Source organism: Trematomus bernacchii, unplaced genomic scaffold (assembly GCF_902827165.1).
Source record: "Trematomus bernacchii unplaced genomic scaffold, fTreBer1.1, whole genome shotgun sequence".
NCBI lineage: Eukaryota > Metazoa > Chordata > Actinopteri > Perciformes > Nototheniidae > Trematomus > Trematomus bernacchii.
The window spans coordinates 372,836-393,208 of NW_022987714.1; the positions used below are offsets into that span (position 1 = coordinate 372,836).

Below are 20,373 nucleotides of genomic sequence, written 5' to 3' on the forward strand. Positions count from 1 at the left end.
ATTCTAAATGCAAGCATCTACATCTGCTTCTATTTTAAACAGCCAAATACCACATGTGACACTTCTGGAAATCTTGGTTGAAGTGACTCCCACCCACTCTATAAAAAGACTGAGCAGATGGGGGTGACATGACAGGATTAATTACAGGATAAGAGCAAAAACTAAAGTCAAAAAATTAATTTTAGTCTTTCATTAAGCTCAAGAGTTTTTTTCTGAGTTTTAGACGCTTCACAAATCACATAATTTATTCAAACAGCAAATAACAGAGTGAATCTGATAGTGGGGTTTGTGGCGATCTGCCAGGGGCTCCATTATTTTAACCAAAGGTTTAACTTCAATAAAGCTAAAATAGTTCAAATAATACACTCTAATCTAACAAATTGTATAGTGTGTATGTTCTGAAATCTACTACAAATCATGCCTTTGATATTGTTTAGTTACAATGTTACCCAACATTTGTGAGTGTCTTTTTGACAGGAATAAATGCAAAAAGAAATGCATGAACAATATCTATTAACACATAGGATATATTCCTGTTTTATCCAGTTAATCAAACATTTTAAATTGCACTTGTTTCTAAATCTCGAGTCTCTGATCTAGTATCAGAGATGAAGAAAATGGCAAAAATTGCTATTTTCTTCACCAAGTTTGTGGCTTTACTCCACGACACTAGGAACACTAGTCTTAAATGATTTCCTTTTCTTTTTTTTACCTTTGACTCGTTTAAAACATTTGAATTTTCTTGCACTAGTTTTGCTAAAAACGAATAATTGCCATAGATGCAGGTTAAAACTTTGCTCAAAAAGAAAGAGAAATATTGGCAACATTTTAAATTGTCCAACTACTTTCTTTAGCAGAAGCCTATTATTCAGTTTAACCAATACACCTTGTAAGTATGTTTTGCTTAACCTTATACAAAGGTACCTTTCATCTCGAATATAAACACAACTCGCCAATACACATATAATCTATCAGGGTCCATTGAGTGTTAGAATTGCCTGATCTTCAATAAAATAAAATAAAAACTTCAAAATCATTTTTAGATGTCATATTTAGGCTCCCTTAGTGTGATATTTCAGTTGTGTTAATAATAACATAAAAAGAGCATCTGACATGTTAACACCTTTATTTTACAAGCAATTAAATCTTCCCTGAAATGAAAACAGATGCAATGCAGATTGATACAGTAGAATGATTTTGACATTCATGTGAAAACGCTGCTCCCTGGTGGCAAACGGTGACTGTCATACGATGTACGGACACACTCCACCAGAGAAGTGACGCTCTGCTCCCCATTAAAGCAACTTGTAATGAATAGAGCGTAATGCTTCAAGTACTCAAACCGTTTAAAATATCCCAAAGTATTTGTGAAACTTCACTCTAATTTATTATTAGATTCATGAATATGTCACAAGCAAAAGAACTTAATAAAAGGCCCAATTAAATATCACAGGTATCATGTAGGGCAAACAGTTAGGTGAAGGGTTCTGTGTCCTGGGGATATCCACCATCATTAGATCTGAAATAAAACAAACATTTATGTTAGATTGCACTTGTATGACAAAATGGGTAGGGAAAAACATGACTTAATAGAGAATTTGAATACCTACTCATCTACACTTTGTCAATGCCAAGCTCCTCAGGTGTAGAGATGCCAAGCTCCTCTAATGTTGGCTTCAGCTCTTGGATCAGATACGGGTAGATGTCTTTATGAGGGCCGGCTTTATCCTGAGGAAATGCCAAACGGTCATTAATCATTAACTCAAGTCCTCCAGCTGCAAAGATGCTGGTTGGCAATATTCCCTGAATTAAACACAGAAGGTGCCCTTTATCTCTCACCTTCACAGCTTCCAAAATTCGGATAGCGCTCGCCAAGTCGTTTAGCCTCCGACAGGCTTTCAGAGCTGCCTCCACTATCTTTGGCTCGGGTACCAGATCATAACCAATCAGTGTGTTCATCCCTGAAACAAGGAATTACAACTGGTAAATTGGAGAACAGTGAGGAAATTAACACTTTAATATACGCTGAATTTCTTTCCTGAGGGCAGCCATACTCCATATGTTGCATATTTGAGGCAATCACGTTAAAAGACCAAAACCAAAAATAAATTGATTCTACCAAAAAGTATTTTATCTGTAGTAAACGTTTTATCAATTGTATCGTATTTATCTGTAAGTCAGGCACACAGTTACTGTTCCACATATTTCTTTATAACAATGAACATAAGGGGAGTTGATCCCACACACCATCCTCAAGCTGTGTGTATTAATATATGCCTGAAAGATATTGCAATGTTAACTCAATAATGAGTTGCTTAAAAAACCGACAGTGCCCGCAGTTGTAGAAAATTACATAGCTTGTTTTAACTCTACATTAGTGAACTGTATATAATTAAAAAAAAAGGTGTACATGAGTGGTGTTAGCCATGGGTTGAGAGCCACAGACAGGGAAAGTACTGAGTACTAAATTAACATATTATATACATAGATCAACTTCAAAATATAGTCACTACTTTCTTCTTGAATGTACAAGATTAGCCTATGAATGTTTTCAATGTGAAACTGCAAACCAATCACGTTTCTAACACTACTTCCTGCATACGTTGCATGTTCAACCATTCGGAGACCACAGAGGCATTTCCGCATGTTTCTAGCCTGATCAATGAGCCGTTCCCCATTTCACTTTCCAAAACATCTATTCCCTTGTGCGTTTTCTCTTCAGACCAAAAATAGCCCTGCATTGAAAGAATTTGTGACGCCTCAGGTACGACCAGGATGATGAAATACGATGCAGGAAGTGCAGGTTTAATGTGTCTGCAGGCTTATCATCTTATAAAACCTGCCCGGCTGTTAAAAACACTCAGAGACAGAGTGTCATCATGTTATATTCTGTTGCCACAATAGTAGTTGTAGAGTTCACATTACAAAATCATTATTAAAGAAGTGTGTGCTGCATTCACATGTTCTTACAGTGATATGGCCATAACCAATCAGAATGGTAGGGGAAGCATTGCTTTGACTTTGGCCAGGTTTCAAATCTCAACAGGTTTTGGTACCAACAAACAGGTGTCTGTAGCCTGATGTATTAAAAACTGCGAAATACCGACAGCTCACATTGAAAGCTCATTTGAAAAGTTAGGAATTGTTTCGTTAAAATAAAAAAAGGGTTTAGTCGAACAACATGTGTACATTCCTCACAAACGGGGTAATGGAAATATATTGTTTTGGTTTCTTTTTTAAACAAGTTTGCACTCGTATTAAAAACCTTTCAATGATAGCGGGCTCTAGTGTTGAATAGGAGCTGTTACTGCCATCAAATGATACGCTACAATGCTCATTCACAAAATAAGTGCTAATCTTATGGAAATAAAATAAGCAAGCTTGTTGACATTTTATAACGCTTACACATTATTAATCTCACTACAATACATGATACTGTGAACTGTGTTTGAGTAATAATAAGCAAAAAACTAACGATTTTATTAAAGTAAGGCATTTCTCTTGTAATATTTCCCTTAGGCAGTCATCCTCACAGATTTATTTTCAAACTATCAAACCTACCTTTTCTCAGCTCCCATGCATCAATGTCTGACTTGTTGAAATAGGTGACCCAGCGGGCATCAAACTCCTCGTCCGTCTCCTGCTTCCCATGCGAGTAACCCCTCGAGGCCAAAAGAGCTGTGTGATGTAAACAGTTTTTAACATATCAGGTTAGGTCATGTTTATTTATATAAGCTCATGTCACACATTTGCTTCATGAGGCTTTACAATTTGTCCAGCATACAACACCCTCTGTCATTGATTACCTTAGTTTGAATAAGTGAATACTTCTCAAACATCCCTCCATCGAAAAACTCTGATGTGCAATAAGTGTGTGTGTCCAACATGCCATAACAAACCAAAATGATAGACATAATGTGAAAAGATATGGAAATAGTGATCTCCTTTTAAAGCATTCACAATGAAAGCTTGTGTAAGGCAAGGCAAGGCAATTTTATTTATATAGCACCTTTCAGCACGCGACAATTCAAAGTGCTTGTAAGGTAGCGTAGAAGGGCAAATACACTCAAGGGCATGTATCTACACTGAGTGAAGTGGAATAAGGACAATCTTTTTTAGAGCAATGTTATGCAGCTGGCTCTCTTCCAGCGTCCTTATATGACCTGGCTGCTACACCTACCAGGAAGGCAGTCTGACACACAGACAGGACATTTATGTTTCCACTATTGTTTTTGTAAATACACTTCAGGTGTAGAAATCAGAGCAGTACAATTTTGAGGGACTTTTACTTCAATCCACAAGCTACCCTGCAGCAGTATACAAAGCAATTAAAATGAACTCTACCTATACCAGATTTGATCACACTCTAATGCATCAATAATTATAATCAAAACATGTTATCTATATTATTCAGAAATGGGCCAATCTGCATAATTAGTACTTCAACTATCGGTACTTTAAGTATTTTGATGCTAATACTTTAGTACTTTTACTTGAGTAACATATTGATTGCAGGGCTTTTACTTGTAACAGAGTATTCCCACACTCGGACATTTCTACTTTTACTCAAGCACAGGATCTGAGTATTTATCACACCTCTGTAAACATCCTACATTTATATCAACAATGCTGTGGTGAATAGAAGGCTTTACAAGAAGTTAGCATGTTAGCAGCTAGCATCTGCAGAAGAACCACAGGCCCGGGCTGAGCCTCACCGACTGGGTCAAAGCAAGGACACAGACACCACCAAGCCAAACACTGGGACATTTTCACAGCAGCTTTTACTCAGAGTGTTCGGGTACTGCTAGTATTTAACGAAAGATTAATTAACCTAAGTAAAACATGGTCACATTTGACATCGGGGGGTGATTTTTTGGTAGATGCACCGGTTAGCTACAGCTAGCGATTTCAGCCGTGAGGGCACACATGATTTCCAGCTCAGCCCGGATCATTTTAAGAGTTACAAAATTACATTTAAAAATGAGCACATACCTTGACATCCCGGCTGTGTACGGGTGATACTCCGGACACTGGAGACCGAGAGACGGACGGCGGCTCTGAACATGATGCGGGACAGCCAGCTACACACACCGGGGAGAGTCTGAAGGAGGAAGCTAATGGCTTTAGCTCGGCACGTACGCGGCCCCCCTTCTGCGCATGTGCAGACTGCAGAGCTCATACATGGTATATTGTCCTTTTTGTTGACCTACTTTGACCATGACATTGACCCTAAAATATGTTCTAAAGTACACAGCCTTTTCATGATTTTTCAGTTTTATTCTAATTAAAATATTTGAAATAAATGTCAAGCCCTAAAACATACAATTCAGCTGTTATGTTAAGTTTCCATATTTAAAGGGGACCTATCATGCGAAATGCACTTTTGTACGTCTTTTAAACATGAATATGTGTCCCCGGTGTTCCAGGGAACTCACCAAGTGTCAGAAAACACAACCCTCTCTATTTTCCTCCATACCCAAATCTCTAAAAACGGGGCTGCAACGGACCTGATAAAAACTGATCCAGATTTGAACACGTTACTGATGTCAGGACGGTGGCGCTACGGCTATTGGGCCAACTCTCCACCTATCAGGGGAATGTGGGGTTGGGCCACGGCCGGCCATTGCCGCTCGAAAGCGCTGGAGACGCTGTAGTACATATGCCAGGCCTGTAAGTGGCGCTATAGTCTGCCACAAAAGCAGCGAAGAAGACTTCCCGCGCATGGTTGCCATGGTAGCCCTTCTGTTTATTCTCCGCTGTGGCTCTTTTTCTCCCTCCCCGAGGCAAGCGTTTGCTCCTGCTGCTGTAATTCAATGCAATCCCTCCCCGTCGAGGCAAGCACTGTAATTATCTCCGGTTAGTCCACCAGCAGATGACAAACACCCACCTCTCCGCCTCTTCCAAGGAACGAGGGGACCGTGCGGCAGAGTTTCAGTTAGGTTTTTTTTCGCCGGTCAAGATGTCCGTTAAAGTTGAAATCTTCCGGACAAAATTTGAAAAGTGTCGGTCAAAGGTCTTCTTTGTTATTTATTGAGCTTTAAAACAAATGAATAACGACTCTATATAATAATATAATAAAACACGGAGGACGGAGATCTCCCCCCTCTTCTGACAGCCCAGCAGCTGTTCAGAGCACGCTCCCCTCTCCTGCAGGGGGGCGTGGTCAGCTGCAGCTCACAGAATCAGCCCCCTGCAAAAACAGTGCTGGAAAGAGCAAATGGAGCGAAATGAGGCATGGCTAAAATGCAGGATCTGTTTGGTATTTTGAAAAAAAAACTATATTTATATACTTTATATAGGTATGGCCCTACAATATATTGTTCAAATATAGCATGATAGGTGTCCTTTAAATAAGTGAAACCTCTAGGTCATATTCTCTACTATGAAGTGTTTTTCCATGACAGGATTTTTATCAAACAAAACAAGATATACACACTCCATAACATCAGAAAAAGGGGACATCCCTGGGAAGGAACATCATCATTATGAAAGTTAATCCTCAAGCAGAACATTGTGGTTGATCCATGAAAATATACATCATTTCACAAAAGTAAAAACCAGAATAGAGAATTTTGACGCAAACAATAATGTTTGTATTTTACCTTTTGTATAAGAGGATCTCTGATATACTATATATAACTAGTAACTATTTATATTGCTGCTTATCATCATGTGAACACATACAATACTAACATTCAAAACACATTTTAACTTGCAAACCGATTTCTACATATCATTCTGAGTATCATCACTTCTTTCATTGTCAGTGAAGCTGCATACTGATGCAATATTGTAGATTATGATGAGGAGAATGTCCTTAATGTTGATCATCTGGATGAGAAATATTATAGAATTATAATATAATATGATTATTTCATATTATAGGCAAACTTAACGTGGCTAAAGAGACATAATGAAATAAACCCCTGATCAAGCTTAATATGTAAATTATCAGATATTTTACAGGCTGTAGTTCAAAATTCAAATTGAAATTCAAAGTCATTCAGGTTTAAAGAACAATGTAAAAGTGCAAAATACAGTTTGTCCATTTGGTAAATCTTAATTTATTGTCAATGTACCATACAAGGTAATCCATTTGTAGTCTTGTTATACTACATAAGAAAAACACAGAAATGTTTTTATGATAAAGAGCCATACAGCCTGAGAAAAGAAGCTGCTCTGTAGTCCGGTGGCTCCTCAGAGGATATTTTTGTATCAGGTGAACAGGCTTTTAGGCCACTTGCCAGCATACTGTCATATCACTGATGCTCAGTGGATGGGTGTACTTTTCCTCTTTGTATGTTTCCAGTTAGGATACTTTCCGTTGCTCCTCTGTATAAATTGGACTTGACAGACGTTCATGAGGGACCTACACTCAGTCACCCAGACAGACTCTCTTGGCTGTGTGCTGTGAGGAGGGACTGTGAGCCGGCCTGATCAGACCTCTGCGTCTCTCTGCGTCCTCTGTGGGGACACTCTTGGTTTGGGGGGGTTGATATCCAGGCTCCTGGGGATCCAGAGGGTCTTTAGAGAGCAGGATACAGATGGCAGGGACAGTCCTCTGCATGGTTATACCTGGGGCTCCCTGCTGGGGACTCTCCCAGACCTCATTCACCGTCTTGTAGTAGAGCTTTGACACCTGGTGGAGTTCTCCCACTTTTCGTTTCAGAATCTCCACACAAGTGATGGTCTTGGTGACTCCTCTTCCTGAGCCAGTGAAGACCACCTGTCTCAGCGATGTCCCATTGCTGTCTTTCCCTTCCCCTTCCCCTTCCATGCGAGCTGTTGCAAACCGCAGTAAATTACGGATCTTGCTTCCTTCTTTCACTCGCATGTGCAGGATGTCAGCTGCTAGGCCAGGGATCGGATATGGACTGCTGTCCTCTGTGCGGCTGACTCTCCTGAAGTTGCTCTGGCCAAGCTTTGAAGACGAAGATGAAGGTGGGACATCAGGATTGGAAGAAGCAGACTGTTGTTCCATTAAGGAGCTGCTTGTAGCGTTTGAACTCTGCATCTGACCTCTGGGTTCACTCATGGTTTAAAAAGCAGTTAAATAACAGATGCTGTTTCTGAGCCTGCAGCCTCAGATTAGTTGCATACCTCCCCTAAGGTCAGAAACATGTTTTCTGTCCATTTTGCATAAGAAATGTAAAACTGGTCAGCCTTGTAATCCAAACTTCAGTCTTCTCCTGTTCTTCTTTCTGTCCTCTGTCCATACAGCATCTCCTCCTCTTAGTCTTCTGAGCACTGAGATGACAGCCAGCAGTGTGAAGAGGGTATTTCTTCCTCTAATCCCATTGAAGTGAAGGAAAAGATGTCCTTGCTCTTTTCAGCACTGAGGACAGCTGATGCCAACAAACATATGAGGCTCAGAGAGAGACATGTAGAGTGGGACATAGGGCTCTTAAAGGCACACACATCATTTAATAATGTCTGTCACAAGTTGTTGGTATTTGAAGGAAGCTTTTGTTGAACCCTGAAGGGCTCAGAGGTTTTATTTGTCCATGTGGATGCTTGAATTACATGGATGAATTAACATGAGTTAATTAGATTAAACAAGGCGTGCAGTTGAAACAATCCTCTGTTTCAACTGATTTGGTTTCGATTGTCAACGTTTTTAATGTGGCTTTTTTCAGATATTGCACCAGTCTCACTTTGGTAAAGATATTGAAAAATAAAACAACAACTTTGGCAACATATCATGGTTTTCAAGGCAGCGTTCCCTTTGCACTATCATCAGAGAGCCATATGGTCCTTCAGAAATCTCTTCCTTTGGGCTATTACAGCGACTTCAGTTCTCCTCCATCGCCTGCTGGCCTGACCCAGAAAGTGTGTGCTACCTCCTGACATTCATGAGGACAATTGTACCTCGCAGCATGCCCATTTATTTGTTTGCCACATTTGCATAAAACCAGAACTTGAAAGAAAAGATCTGTATCCAGATGCAAACAGATGAGTTTTCCAAGAGGCTTTCTCTTCAGGAGCAGAGCCCAGGGAGGCAGCTGTGGGGCTCATATGGAACCAGTACACTGTTATAATGGTGCATTCTGCCTCACAGGATGGTATGCACCCCATAATATTCACTGACTCGAACAGTGAGCACAAAGATGTGGTTCCCGGTGGTGTTGATATATCCCAGAACAAAATGCAATTGGTTCCATGAGAGTAACCCACTGGCCATGAATGTCAATTTAATGCATGTTAACTGTCCATCAGTGATTTCTCATTATGACAATAGTGATAAAAAAAACACTCTGATAATGTCTGTGGTTTAGTCACTGCATGTGCCACAACAATCCCAAATCGTTTTTCTAGTTTGAGACTTTCTTTTGTGTGTGTGAATCTTGTGACACATCTGTCGTGTTATGTAGTGTTCTTTTCCCTGAGGTAGAATACTACACAGGCTCATGTTTGAATGTTCTCACAATAAGATCTAATTTAAACAATTATAATTTAAAAAAGTGTAGCGGTCTCTACTTAAAGACATTAAGAGCTGCTATAACATGACATTATGAGGTTTCGTTGGCTTTGTGAAGTAAAGCCTTCAGCAGTTGTTATTGTAACACTTCCATCTTGTGGTACAAAACAGATATTACACATATTTGTTTTGTGGCTCTTCAAACATTACATTAAAAGGAAAACATTTGATAATTTGAAAGAAGAAAATTATGTTTAATTGAAAAATGTGTGGTTATAAAAAGGTACAAAATATGTGTTTACTGTACAAACGTATAACACATATTTATGACATATCTTTACATATAATACATATTTACACAAGACTATTTGGGTGTGTCAGATAAGACAAAATGAGATGTAAGGCAAACAAATCTTTACAGGTGCCTGAAACAACACACCCATTTCATCTCATATTATTGCAGTTGATAAAAGAAAGAGAGCTCTTCACCTTTGTGGTGTTTTTTTCTTTACTTTGATTTAGCGTTTTTAATTTAAAGTTGACCTATCATGCTATATTTTAATAATATAGTGTAGAACCATACCTATATAAGGCATATTTATACTTTTTTTTTTTTAAATACCAAACAGATCATGCATTTTAGCCATGCCTCATTTCGCTCAATTTGCACTTTTTTAGCTCTGTTTTTGCAAGGGCAGATTCAGTGAGAACAGCACCACCTACAGGCCTGGCATATGTACTACAGCGTCTCCAGCGCTTTCGAACGGCAATGGCCGTGGCTGTCTCCTCCTGATTGGTGGAGTTGGCCTAATAGCCGTAGCGCCACTGTCCTGACGTCAGGACAGTGTTCAAATCTGGATCAGTTTTTATCAGATCCGTTGCAGCCCCTTTTTTAGAGATTTGGGTATGGAGGAAAATAGAGAGGGTTGTGTTTTCTGACACTTGGTGAGTTCCCTGGAACACCGGGGACACATATTCATGTATAAAAGACGTACAAAAGTGCATTTTGCATGATAGGTCCCCTTTAAATAAAAGCTGACAATCAAAGAAAGCAAAACCTATTTCAGTCAGTGTGAAAATAAATAAATATGAAGTCTGCACTCTTATGATAAAGCATTTGTTTTCTCAGCACGGCATTGAAGCAATTACTTGTAAAATGTCCCTGTGGATCTTGTCCTCCTCGGTGTCGATGTGAACATCTCCCACCTGACCGTTCTCATATCTGAAACAGACAAAAGCAGAATGTTGTGCAAACCTGCAATATAATTTGAAATGAATCATAACTCTGGGAGGCCGATAGGATGTGAAGGTATTTCTGTTTCTGCTGCAAGACTCACACAAAGAGGAAGCGTGTGCACACATGGTCGGGGATCGGACACACCCAAATGTTCCCATGTTTTTGAAGGTCCTTGGAAGTTATGACTGGCAAGACATGCAGATAACATTTACAAAACAACTGTCCCAAAATAATTCCCACAATAATCAAATTAATGATCTGAAATGTACCTTCACAGAGAGCAATGCAGTTTAGATTCCTGTTTTGCAGAAACCTGGCTTGACCCAGTGGTTCCTAATACAAGGAAAGACAAAATAAATACAGTAAATACAAAAGAATAAGAAGATATCCATGCAACCGGTCACATTTTGGACAAACATGACTGTACCTGTTTGATTCTGTTTATTTGGTTGTATTTCTCAATGAGTTCTTCTTTGGTGTCCATTTGGTGTTGCCCTTTACCCATCTCTGCACAAAGAGGAAGGGTCAGTTTTAAAGAAACATGCTAAAATCAAAAGATGATGGTCATTTGTGTACAAAATGTAATTTTGTTTGCAAAGTATTATTTAAAAACAGTACGAAAGTGTGCATTCATACCAGAATACCCAAATGATATGCTCGAGATAGGACTCAGATAGATGCCTTTCCCATATGCAGCTCCATGAAGCTTGAATAAGAAACAATGTGACTTAAGTTCAAATCTGTATGGTTTTATAGATTTAACTCTCAAAAGATAATCGAATAAGTCTGTTGAATTATACGGCATATAAAGGCTTATATTTACTTAGCATAAGGAATCCAAGACCCTTTCACATGTTGATACTCTACCTGTAATTTTGTATAAGAGGCATTAATCAGTCCCTTTCTCAAAATAGAGTGCCAGTTTTCAATGTGGGAACCACTGCAAGAAGAGAAAATAGCATCTAAGCGAATGGAGCAGGGATCACATGATGTATGTGCGGTGGATATGAAGGTTTGATATTAGTGGCACAGCTTTGTATTTACTCACTGAAAAGCAAAGGTGCTGCCATAAAGTTCCCTGGCTGTTTGAAAGCGAGCCTCTTTAGACGGAGGGCTGCTGATCAACAGGAACTGATGGGGCGTGTGCATGAACTTAAGTTGCTATTGTGCACAAACAGGAAAGCTTACAATTACAATTTACACAAATTATAAAAACAATATACCATGTCATTTTTGGCTAACTGTCATTTTGGGTAGATGTCATTGTCTAACTGTGAACTGCTCTATGTTACCCTGTCCAGCGGGAGCTTGACAATGTGTGATCTGTTGCTTGCTAAAATCCTGTTGTCAAACATACAAAAACACATTGGTATGGATATAAGAAACATTTGGATTTGACTACATCTCACATGAATGAAATAGAATAAAAGTATGTTTAGATTGTGTCACTCACCATTGTAGTAAGGGATGAGCGAGAGGGTCTATCATGTCCATCTGCTTCTTTATTTCAGAATATGGACCCTGGATAGGATGTTGTATTAATGCGACTGTCAAAGAACCATTCACCAGCTTTCAGATTATTCTGAGAGGCCTTGAACCCCATATGAATTTAAAAGATTGGGTGATAAGTGTTGAATTTATTTTAAGATCAGTCACCTGTGACATCCTCCTGATTAACAAGACATTATCCAACGCTTTTTGCAGCCTGTCGTAGCTCTTTCTCTGCAATGACAAAACATTATTCCTTCAAGGCAAGACAAGGCAAGGCAAGTTTATTTATATAGCACTTTTCTGTACGCGACAATTCAAAGTGCTTTACAAAACAAATTAAAATACTTTTTATGAATAAAAGCAATGTCAGACTCAATAATTATAAATCAAGTAAGTAATCAAACATATATATATCATTAGATACATTTAGCTGACACCTTAGGATTAAAGGCCAGGGTTTGTGGGTTGCAGGGATCAACCACAGAAGGGTACGGTTCAAATACGATGGTCTTGCGTGAAGACTGAAGGGCGGCTCTGCACATGGCCACCAGCAGGTCAACCACCTGTAGATCAGCCATTACTGCAATGCATCAATCTTACATTATGATTGCCCAAACTAACTATTAAACTACCTATGAAACTACCTATTTGTGTATGTTGGTTTCTCCTACCTCTGCACCAGTGGCAACCTCCTCTGTAGCTCCAGACATAACCCCAAATGTATAAAAGGAAAACACACAGAGCTCTCTGGTGCAAACTGCTGGCTACAAACACACAAAAGGTAAAAATAAATTGAGTTTCAACCATTTTTTCTTAATCAGCAGATAGGCCACTAAATCTTCATCTTATTGTGTGAGTGTACCTGTAACAAAGGGCCGTTCTGTAGCACATGTCGCTCATCACAGACAACACAGTATTCATTCAACGTTGGGAGTCTCTGCTCCACATACCTCATTACCTGTGAACACAATGGAAAACAACATTATAGGTTTTTATTGCATTTCATTTTACTATCTGCTTTATATGAGCTTAAACTTTAATTACAATTGTGATGTCACACATTTCTTTCAATCAGAAACTCAGCGCAATATTTCTGTATTGTCTGCACAGCAAACCAATGGATTATTTTACCCATTACAAAATGTGCCCTGCAATTAGTATTAAGTAACTAATTACATTTCAAAGTGATCTGACCCAGCAGTGATTGCTGCACTGGCAGAAAAAGCATGTGGTGAGTTTGACTCTCTCTGACAAAACATAGTAGTATTTGATGTCTTGCTTTACCTGCACCAAGAAGCCATGCTGCAGAGTTGGGGTGGTCTTACAGTGCTTGATGGCCTGGGTGGAGAAAAGCAGCTCTATCAGCTGTTTGGTGCTGAGCTGTGCTGACGACTTTACCGCAGACACCACCACCCTCTGTGAGAGAAGAAACACAAACACTGGTTAAAACCTACAGAACCCATATTTACTAGGAGTAACAAAAACATTGAAAGGATGTTTCAAATATGGCCGTAACCATAAAATACCCAGGAGAATCTCTCAGATGAGTGCTTTAAATTCACCTTTCCACTGGGTGTGTCGGTGAAGAGGTCCCCTGGGGGATTATTGATGGTGTAGGAATTTGCACGATTTATTTTCATCGCTGGTGAAATGATCCTCCCTCTCGCAGGACGTTCCTGGAGCTCACTGGACCTGCTCACAGTGAGGAACAGTGAACGTTGACTTCAAATCAGACCGACTCAGCAACAGAACCGCTGGATTCATCAGACGGTCACATACTTTGCTTTTGTGAGCCAGCCGCTGAGTCTTGCACGAAATGTCTTGATGGTTCCACTTGACCTGAACCAGCTGTGTCCTCTCTTCTGTCGGACTACAACGCTCTCACATGTCAGATGTTTCCACTCCTGAGATAAGAAGACTGTGAGAATACTGGGGAGCAGAAATGAAGAGTTAGTTTGAGCCATTGTGGAAAAGCTTACCATAGAGGGCTTTGGATGTTTCCAGACTATTTGATGTGTGTTTATCAGCCTCCTATATGGATTACAAGGGGCTCGCTCCACCTACTAGAAGATTTAAAAAGCCCTTATCATCTTTATACATGGTAGATCATGAATTCAACTATAAGACAACATCGATGTTGCACATAATGCTTGCTACATTACGCAACAAACCAACTTGTAAAAACCCAGACCATGGTGTATTTCTAATTGTATTCAAGTCGTTTTGTAGCCTTAACCTAAAAAAAGTTGTTTTGTTTTAAGGCTCAACACAAGTTTAAGCAGCTGTTTATAACTACAACCATATTTACTTTCACCAAGTGCAGGTAAGTGAAGTTTGCCTATTTTGCCCTGTCTATACCATTCAAATATAATGCATAACAACTGAGTTAAATGATCTGATCTCTTTTGTAACTTAAAACCCTTTACAATATTTGCCCTAACACTTACTTCTGTAGTTGCTTCCTCAGGCTGAAATGATCTCTGTTGGACGGTTGAAAGACTTCAACTGAAGGAGCTGTTGGGAGAATGAACACTTAATCAGGTGTTACATTGATTTATTTATAGTAAATGTAGTTTGCAGCAGTGTTGTTGATGCTCACCAGGTCCGTCGAGATACTGAGACGAAGAGAAGTGCAGACGGATAACAATGGGATCTGAGGGGTTAATCCTCCAGGCCTCGGCTACTTCATCCTTCGGACACCACACAGCACAAGCATATTAAACATACCAACATGCCACAACAACAAACATGTCAATGTACTGAACTTGAATTGAGTGTGTTGTAATTCACGTACATCCAAAACGTTGGTATTTATCTTTAAGTCAACATCCACTTCTTCAATTGACACATACTCCCTAAAAGAAGAAGAAAAGTAGATGGAGAGTTGACAACGTAGGAAAGCAGCCGAGATCCTTAAAGATCATGAATAAGAAAAAGGTCCTGACCTGATGGAGACTGCAGAGTCTGAATACAAAGTCCTGACTGCCTCTATGTCAGTATCCAGCTGAGGGTGGGGAGGCAGGTCGGTGGCACAGCTCTCCTGCCGAGACAAACACACTTTCCTCATGGCCCAAACAGCTCAGCACCGCGGGGGGCGAGGGATTAACCAGTCACATAGAATAATGGCTTAGAAAAAGGATTTTACGCCTCCTTAAGATATTAAATGTTGGTCACACTTTATTTTCATGGACCTCTTCATTCCTTGTATCATTTTTAGCCCACGATAAACACTTAAAAACCGTTTACTGTAGCACTTCACTAGATGTAATCAAGTAAATGGAACTGTTTGAGTTTGTATTAATATATGTTATGTTATAAACTCAATAGGCCGTTGAAGGCCACAAGATACTGCTGAAAGTCCCTGAAGAAGTCTAGTAAGTGGTAACCTTGAGTTAGGAAGTTAGGGTAAAGATTTTTAAGTTTAAGCCTTTCAATATTGAGTTAAAACCATATATTTGAAACCTGCTGTATCAGAATCAGAATCAGAATCAGAAACAGGTTTATTGCCAGGTAGGTTCACACATAGGAATTTGACTTGATGTCATGGTGCATACATAGGAGCAGTATAAAGAGCTCATCAGTGTTTCATAACACAAGATAAGGAATGTTGTATGTGATGTCATATGTAGTGTTTAATCAAGTATTTATACCTGTTTATTACATGTTTTTCTGTTGTAGTTGCTTCAAAAATTATTCCCAGTGTTATGAATGATTGATCAAATCTTTATACTCTTGTTTGCATGTCAAGAAAGGTTTCATAATATATAAAGGTAGTGATTTCGCTCCGAACATCCAGTGATGATAATTTGTGTTTTTGTGCAACCATTGTAGGTAGTTGTCTTAATTTAGGTCTGAGATGATAATTGTGTCAGTGCTTGAATACCATTCAATACAATGCTTACATGGACTCCACACAGGATTTCCTCCGAGTCACTGTCCTCATCAGTCTGGCTCTCTGTCTCCTGCTGGCACTCGGTCTCCTGTCGGGTTAATGGGGAAATCTGTCAATCAAAAGATCTTCTCTGCTAATTACTTCCTCCTGTCTTCCTAAAACAAGTCAACTATAGCCATGCTGCTGAGACTCTCACCGATTTTAAAATGTATGCAGATAAAACTATCGATCCAAAGTCAAAATTCTGACCGAATGTAATTAATTGGTGGATGATTTCAGATGTAAAAAAGTATGCGTGTCAATGCAAATACTTTTCTACCCTGAAACAGATTTAACAGATTCAGTGTGATATTATAAATATGAGTAGTAGAGGGTTGTTAAAGACTCACCATGTGTTCAGTTCTTTGGCACTTCTCCAGCATCAATCAACAGTATGCTTCCCCCACTGTGACTAATGCTGGAAAACACATGTGACTTCAGATACTATTTACCAAAATGAACACATTGCTGTCAGTATTTTTTCACAATTGAAGCTTTATACCTTTGAATACAGATATTTGTATTTACCTCCCTTTGTCTGAGCATCTATTGTAAAAAAAAAAATACAATCATTCAAAAGACTACAGCAAGTTAAGTGTTTACCTTTCATTCCCGAATAAAAAACATGGATTGTCCACATATTCCAATCGAAGAAACAAAGTAATGATATACAAAATAAATGCTCATGTCCATGTGTGACGATCAAACGACAAAAACAATGAATATTGCTGTTTGATTGCTCTGCAGTGTTTGCTGTGAGTGTTTGGCTCTCCTCCTGCCTTTGGACAGCAGGAAGTCCCACATGTTCAGTCTCAGACTTCGGAGTCACGTGATTGGCCGATGATACCGACCACCTGATCAGCTGAACCTGGTCCAGAGAGGGGAGAGGCTGAGGACAAGACCTGCAGCTCCGTCAATCCAAGACTTTGCTCTGATGCACACTTACAGATACTTTTACAGACTTACTTTTTTTAAAGGATCTATACCAAACAAATATGTTTTAAAAGTCTTTATAAGACCATTTGCAGGCCGGGATATCTCTGCAGGACCACAATAATTGATTTAAAAGTGTTATTTATCACATCATATTTAATATTTATAGCCTTTAACCAATATTGTGCTTGAATATTGCTACTCCATATTGCTTTTTCTGAATAAATGTGATTCATTTTGCAGCCCTAATATTATTGCTATCCTCTTTTCAGACTATTAGGAGGAGAAAAACAAACATAATCCTCATGCTTTCCTCCAGACTCTTCAAAAGTCTGATTCATGAATCAGTTTAAAGACTGTGAAAAGAAAAAGGGCCCTGATTGCACGTTTGAAGGATGGTGATATGGGTGAGGTGTTTTAAATGTATTATTCCTGTCAGTGGGCCTCAGTCTGACCTTAATCGGCAATTACCCTGGTTGGCCGTCACCTGCTGCTCTGCAGTCTGGACAGATTAGACGCTTCTACGACTGCATACATCTGTGCAGGTCTTCTCTCAACAAGTGCCTTTCCCAGAGTAATCCACTTAGACTTGAGTAGGTGATGGTTATGTGGCTGTGTTTATTTATAGTGGGTAGGCACTATAGCATGAACCCTATACTTTACAGAATACTGCCACTTTAAAAGCTGTGCATGAACATTGAGAACATCAAGCAGATTGCATTTCTTCTGCGGAGAGCCAACACTCTGCCAACGCCTCAGACACTTTAATATTATATTGTGTTGTCTTTGTTTTGTATCCACACATTTGATACACCTCATGTTATGTCATAACGTGTTAGGCCTTAACTGTCAGGCATCAGAAGATAAATGAACAACAGTTTCACAGTGAATTGTGTAGGGATCAGATTTCCACAGCAACCAGCTCCATACATTACATTACATGTCACTTGTTAGACGCTTTTATCTAAGCGACTCACATACTCAATACTGTGGGCAATCCCCACAGGAGCAATTTGGGGTGAAGTGTCTTGCCCAGGGACACATCTATAAATATGTAATGCATCTGTTGTATAGAAACAAAGTGGTCAAGATTGAGCATTATAAATAAACTGAAATAAATACGGAATGTTTAATCCTTAAATAAAATAAAAATATTCTACTGAGATTAAGATATCTCTATATCTCTTTTGTTTAATTTAAACAGGATAAAATCATATAGACACGCATACATAATTTAAACACACAGACAAGACATTTTAATTGAAATCTATGTTTAACTCATTTAATTGGTTTACTATTTGCATATGCATTGCAATCATTGCAACTGAAGTTAAGGAAGAAAGCCTTTTGACCTGACATTGCAGTTGCTGTAGTCATGAAGAACAACCTAATATCTTCCCACTATTCAGCACATATCCTGCAGGATCACACTGTCACCAAGAAGACACTTCAATCAGTCATCCACAAGAGAGAGCTGTTGTTGAGAGGGAGAGAGAGAGAGAGGGGGGGGGGAGACAGATGGACAGTATGTCCTGCACTATATGGCATGCAGACTACTATTTACTAAAACAAGAGTAAGTGATTGTACATCAGTGCGCAATTGATTGAACAAAACAAAAAAAACTCATTTCTATTTCTGTGTCTTTCTCACCTCTGTACATCAACATTATTTCAGAAGAGGGACAATTGAATGATGATTTTGATTGAATAAATAAATGGAACAATGTATGAATGAATGTCACTGACGAATGCACCATTTTTGTTTTCTCACAACGGTGTTTTTTACTTAACATTTACAATTACTTTTAATGTTTTGCAACTCAGAGTTCTGTTGTCTTTTCCTTCGTGCAATGCATTGGGAGAAAAACGTGTCAATCACTGGCAAAATAAAAAAAGGAGTATGTTTACATACTGTACTGATTGTACTTGAATGCATTATGAGTACGTGGCATGGATTAAAGACATTGATAGGACGTGTATTATTCAAAAAGAGCTGAAAATACATATCTTTTTAAAAACAAGATAAATTGTTAAAATGTTGTGAAATAATAAGGACAATATGTGACTATATTAATCTCATTTATTATTTAAAAGTGTAATAAGTGAATTCGGCTCAAATTCTGAAGACAAATGAACACAACTACTTGTGTGTTCCTGCTTTGATGTTGTAAATGTGTCAAAACCGAACAGATGCAGCTGAAGTGGACTGAGGACTGAGGACTGAGGACTGAGGACTGAGGACTGAGGACTGAGGACTGAGGACTGAGGACTGAGGACTGAGGCACGTCTCTGCAGCCGGTTGCTCCCCCGCTCTCAGTCCATCTTTGGTTTGTATCTTTAACACCGTACATGGATGAGGGGTGAAAAGTCAGCTCAGATTTCAACCTCCTCGAGGATCATAACACACTTTAAAATATGTTTATTGGTACCTTGTAAACAGCCTTTTAGCCTGTAAACATTTATTTGACACTATTTGTTGTTTTAGCTGTTAGGAACCATATTCCTGGTCCATGCCGTTAAGGGCAGTTTATAAGGTTAGTTAAATAATGTGAGCGTTCAAAGTTAATATCTGACTTATTTATTGTTATTATTGTTTTTTCCTGCAGATGAGAAAACCTGAATCTTATTCTTAAAATATTGTAATAAAAGTGGCAATAACCTGCAGTAATGTAAAAATAGTATGCATCTTAAACATGGTAAATAAAAAAATAGAGCACCCCTATCATTTGACATACATATTTGGGCTGAGACAGCACAGTGAAATAAATAACGTTGAAGGGACTGCATATAAATGTTAACCATGCCACTGGGCGGATCTTATGTTCGGAACAGTATGTTCCTAATATGTTCCTCAGGCTATGAAGCCCAACATGGCTCAACTATATATACATATCATGCATAAATTGACATAGTGACAACCAGCCATATGGTGGGGTTACATTTACAGTATATGTTTACAGAACACTATTTTGAATGGAAGTGTGTCATGTGTTGCTATACTTGAGTCAGTGTAATGCACACAGTAGGTTGAAAATAGGTTTAATTCCCTGCGAGTATTTACTGTTGCTTTTGACTCATCACCTGTCATACCCCTAACTACATCTCATCTTCAACTTGGCTGCACCTTTCTTCAACTTTTGAAAAATCATTACTGAATATATGGATGCATTTGGATTGTCATATGAGGATCCACATGCACCCCGCCGCCCCCCCTGCTGAGATCATGAAACATCCTTATATGATGCAGCCCAAACCTACTGCAGCCTGTATATGCATTACATTACATGACATTACATTGCATTTAGCTGATGCATCCAACTCCAAAGATGAAAAAGGAGAGAAGCTTTTTCCAAAAAGGACATC

General features: G+C 39.0%; 3 protein-coding genes across 4 annotated transcripts; all 3 read right to left on the reverse strand.

The window, feature by feature from the left end:
* Positions 1 to 1,109: 1,109 nt before the first annotated feature.
* On the reverse strand, positions 1,110 to 5,146 carry LOC117491857 (cytochrome c oxidase subunit 5A, mitochondrial). 2 transcript variants are annotated; one of them, XM_034141961.1, is made up of 5 exons: positions 4,993 to 5,146; positions 3,562 to 3,678; positions 1,840 to 1,961; positions 1,611 to 1,728; positions 1,110 to 1,519 (listed from the first exon to the last, which is right to left on the reverse strand). In XM_034141961.1, the coding sequence occupies exons 1-4, from the start codon at positions 5,063 to 5,065 to the stop codon at positions 1,615 to 1,617; spliced, it is 426 nt and encodes a 141-aa protein (XP_033997852.1). In that variant the 5' UTR covers positions 5,066 to 5,146; the 3' UTR covers positions 1,110 to 1,519; positions 1,611 to 1,614. The 2 variants fall into 2 exon arrangements, with proteins under 2 accessions (XP_033997852.1, XP_033997853.1); XM_034141962.1 differs by having other exon boundaries at positions 1,607 to 1,728.
* A 2,229-nt stretch (positions 5,147 to 7,375) lies between these two features.
* rpp25a (ribonuclease P and MRP subunit p25, a) lies at positions 7,376 to 8,035 on the reverse strand. Its single transcript, XM_034141495.1, has one exon. It carries the CDS (start codon positions 8,033 to 8,035, stop codon positions 7,376 to 7,378), a length of 660 nt encoding a protein of 219 aa, XP_033997386.1.
* A 2,478-nt stretch (positions 8,036 to 10,513) lies between these two features.
* LOC117491485 (protein mono-ADP-ribosyltransferase PARP6-like) lies at positions 10,514 to 16,460 on the reverse strand. Its single transcript, XM_034141496.1, has 22 exons — positions 16,428 to 16,460; positions 16,049 to 16,126; positions 15,092 to 15,186; positions 14,941 to 15,001; positions 14,746 to 14,836; positions 14,594 to 14,660; positions 13,926 to 14,075; positions 13,709 to 13,838; positions 13,431 to 13,562; positions 13,009 to 13,104; positions 12,818 to 12,910; positions 12,584 to 12,709; positions 12,312 to 12,377; positions 12,109 to 12,176; positions 11,948 to 11,996; positions 11,704 to 11,816; positions 11,523 to 11,595; positions 11,292 to 11,361; positions 11,083 to 11,162; positions 10,925 to 10,988; positions 10,756 to 10,840; positions 10,514 to 10,640 (listed from the first exon to the last, which is right to left on the reverse strand). Exons 1-22 carry the CDS (start codon positions 16,458 to 16,460, stop codon positions 10,544 to 10,546), a joined length of 1,917 nt encoding a protein of 638 aa, XP_033997387.1. The 3' UTR covers positions 10,514 to 10,543.
* Positions 16,461 to 20,373: the final 3,913 nt, after the last annotated feature.

What these genes read in the sequence shown, in the direction of transcription:
- LOC117491485 (XM_034141496.1), bottom strand. Translation starts at nt 16,460, where the DNA reads ATGCTGGAGAAGTGCCAAAGAACTGAACACATG. An exon ending in GGCTGGCTCACAAAAGCAAA is followed by an intron (nt 13,839 to 13,925) that starts GTATGTGACCGT and finishes CACTGTGAGCAG; the next exon opens with GTCCAGTGAGCTCCAGGAAC. An exon ending in AGGTTGCCACTGGTGCAGAG is followed by an intron (nt 12,710 to 12,817) that starts GTAGGAGAAACC and finishes GCTGATCTACAG; the next exon opens with GTGGTTGACCTGCTGGTGGC.
- LOC117491857 (XM_034141961.1), bottom strand. Translation starts at nt 5,065, where the DNA reads ATGTTCAGAGCCGCCGTCCGTCTCTCGGTCTCCAGTGTCCGGAGTATC. An exon ending in TACACAGCCGGGATGTCAAG is followed by an intron (nt 3,679 to 4,992) that starts GTATGTGCTCAT and finishes TACATCACACAG; the next exon opens with CTCTTTTGGCCTCGAGGGGT. An exon ending in TGCATGGGAGCTGAGAAAAG is followed by an intron (nt 1,962 to 3,561) that starts GTAGGTTTGATA and finishes TCCTTGTTTCAG; the next exon opens with GGATGAACACACTGATTGGT.
- rpp25a (XM_034141495.1), bottom strand. Translation starts at nt 8,035, where the DNA reads ATGAGTGAACCCAGAGGTCAGATGCAGAGTTCAAACGCTACAAGCAGC.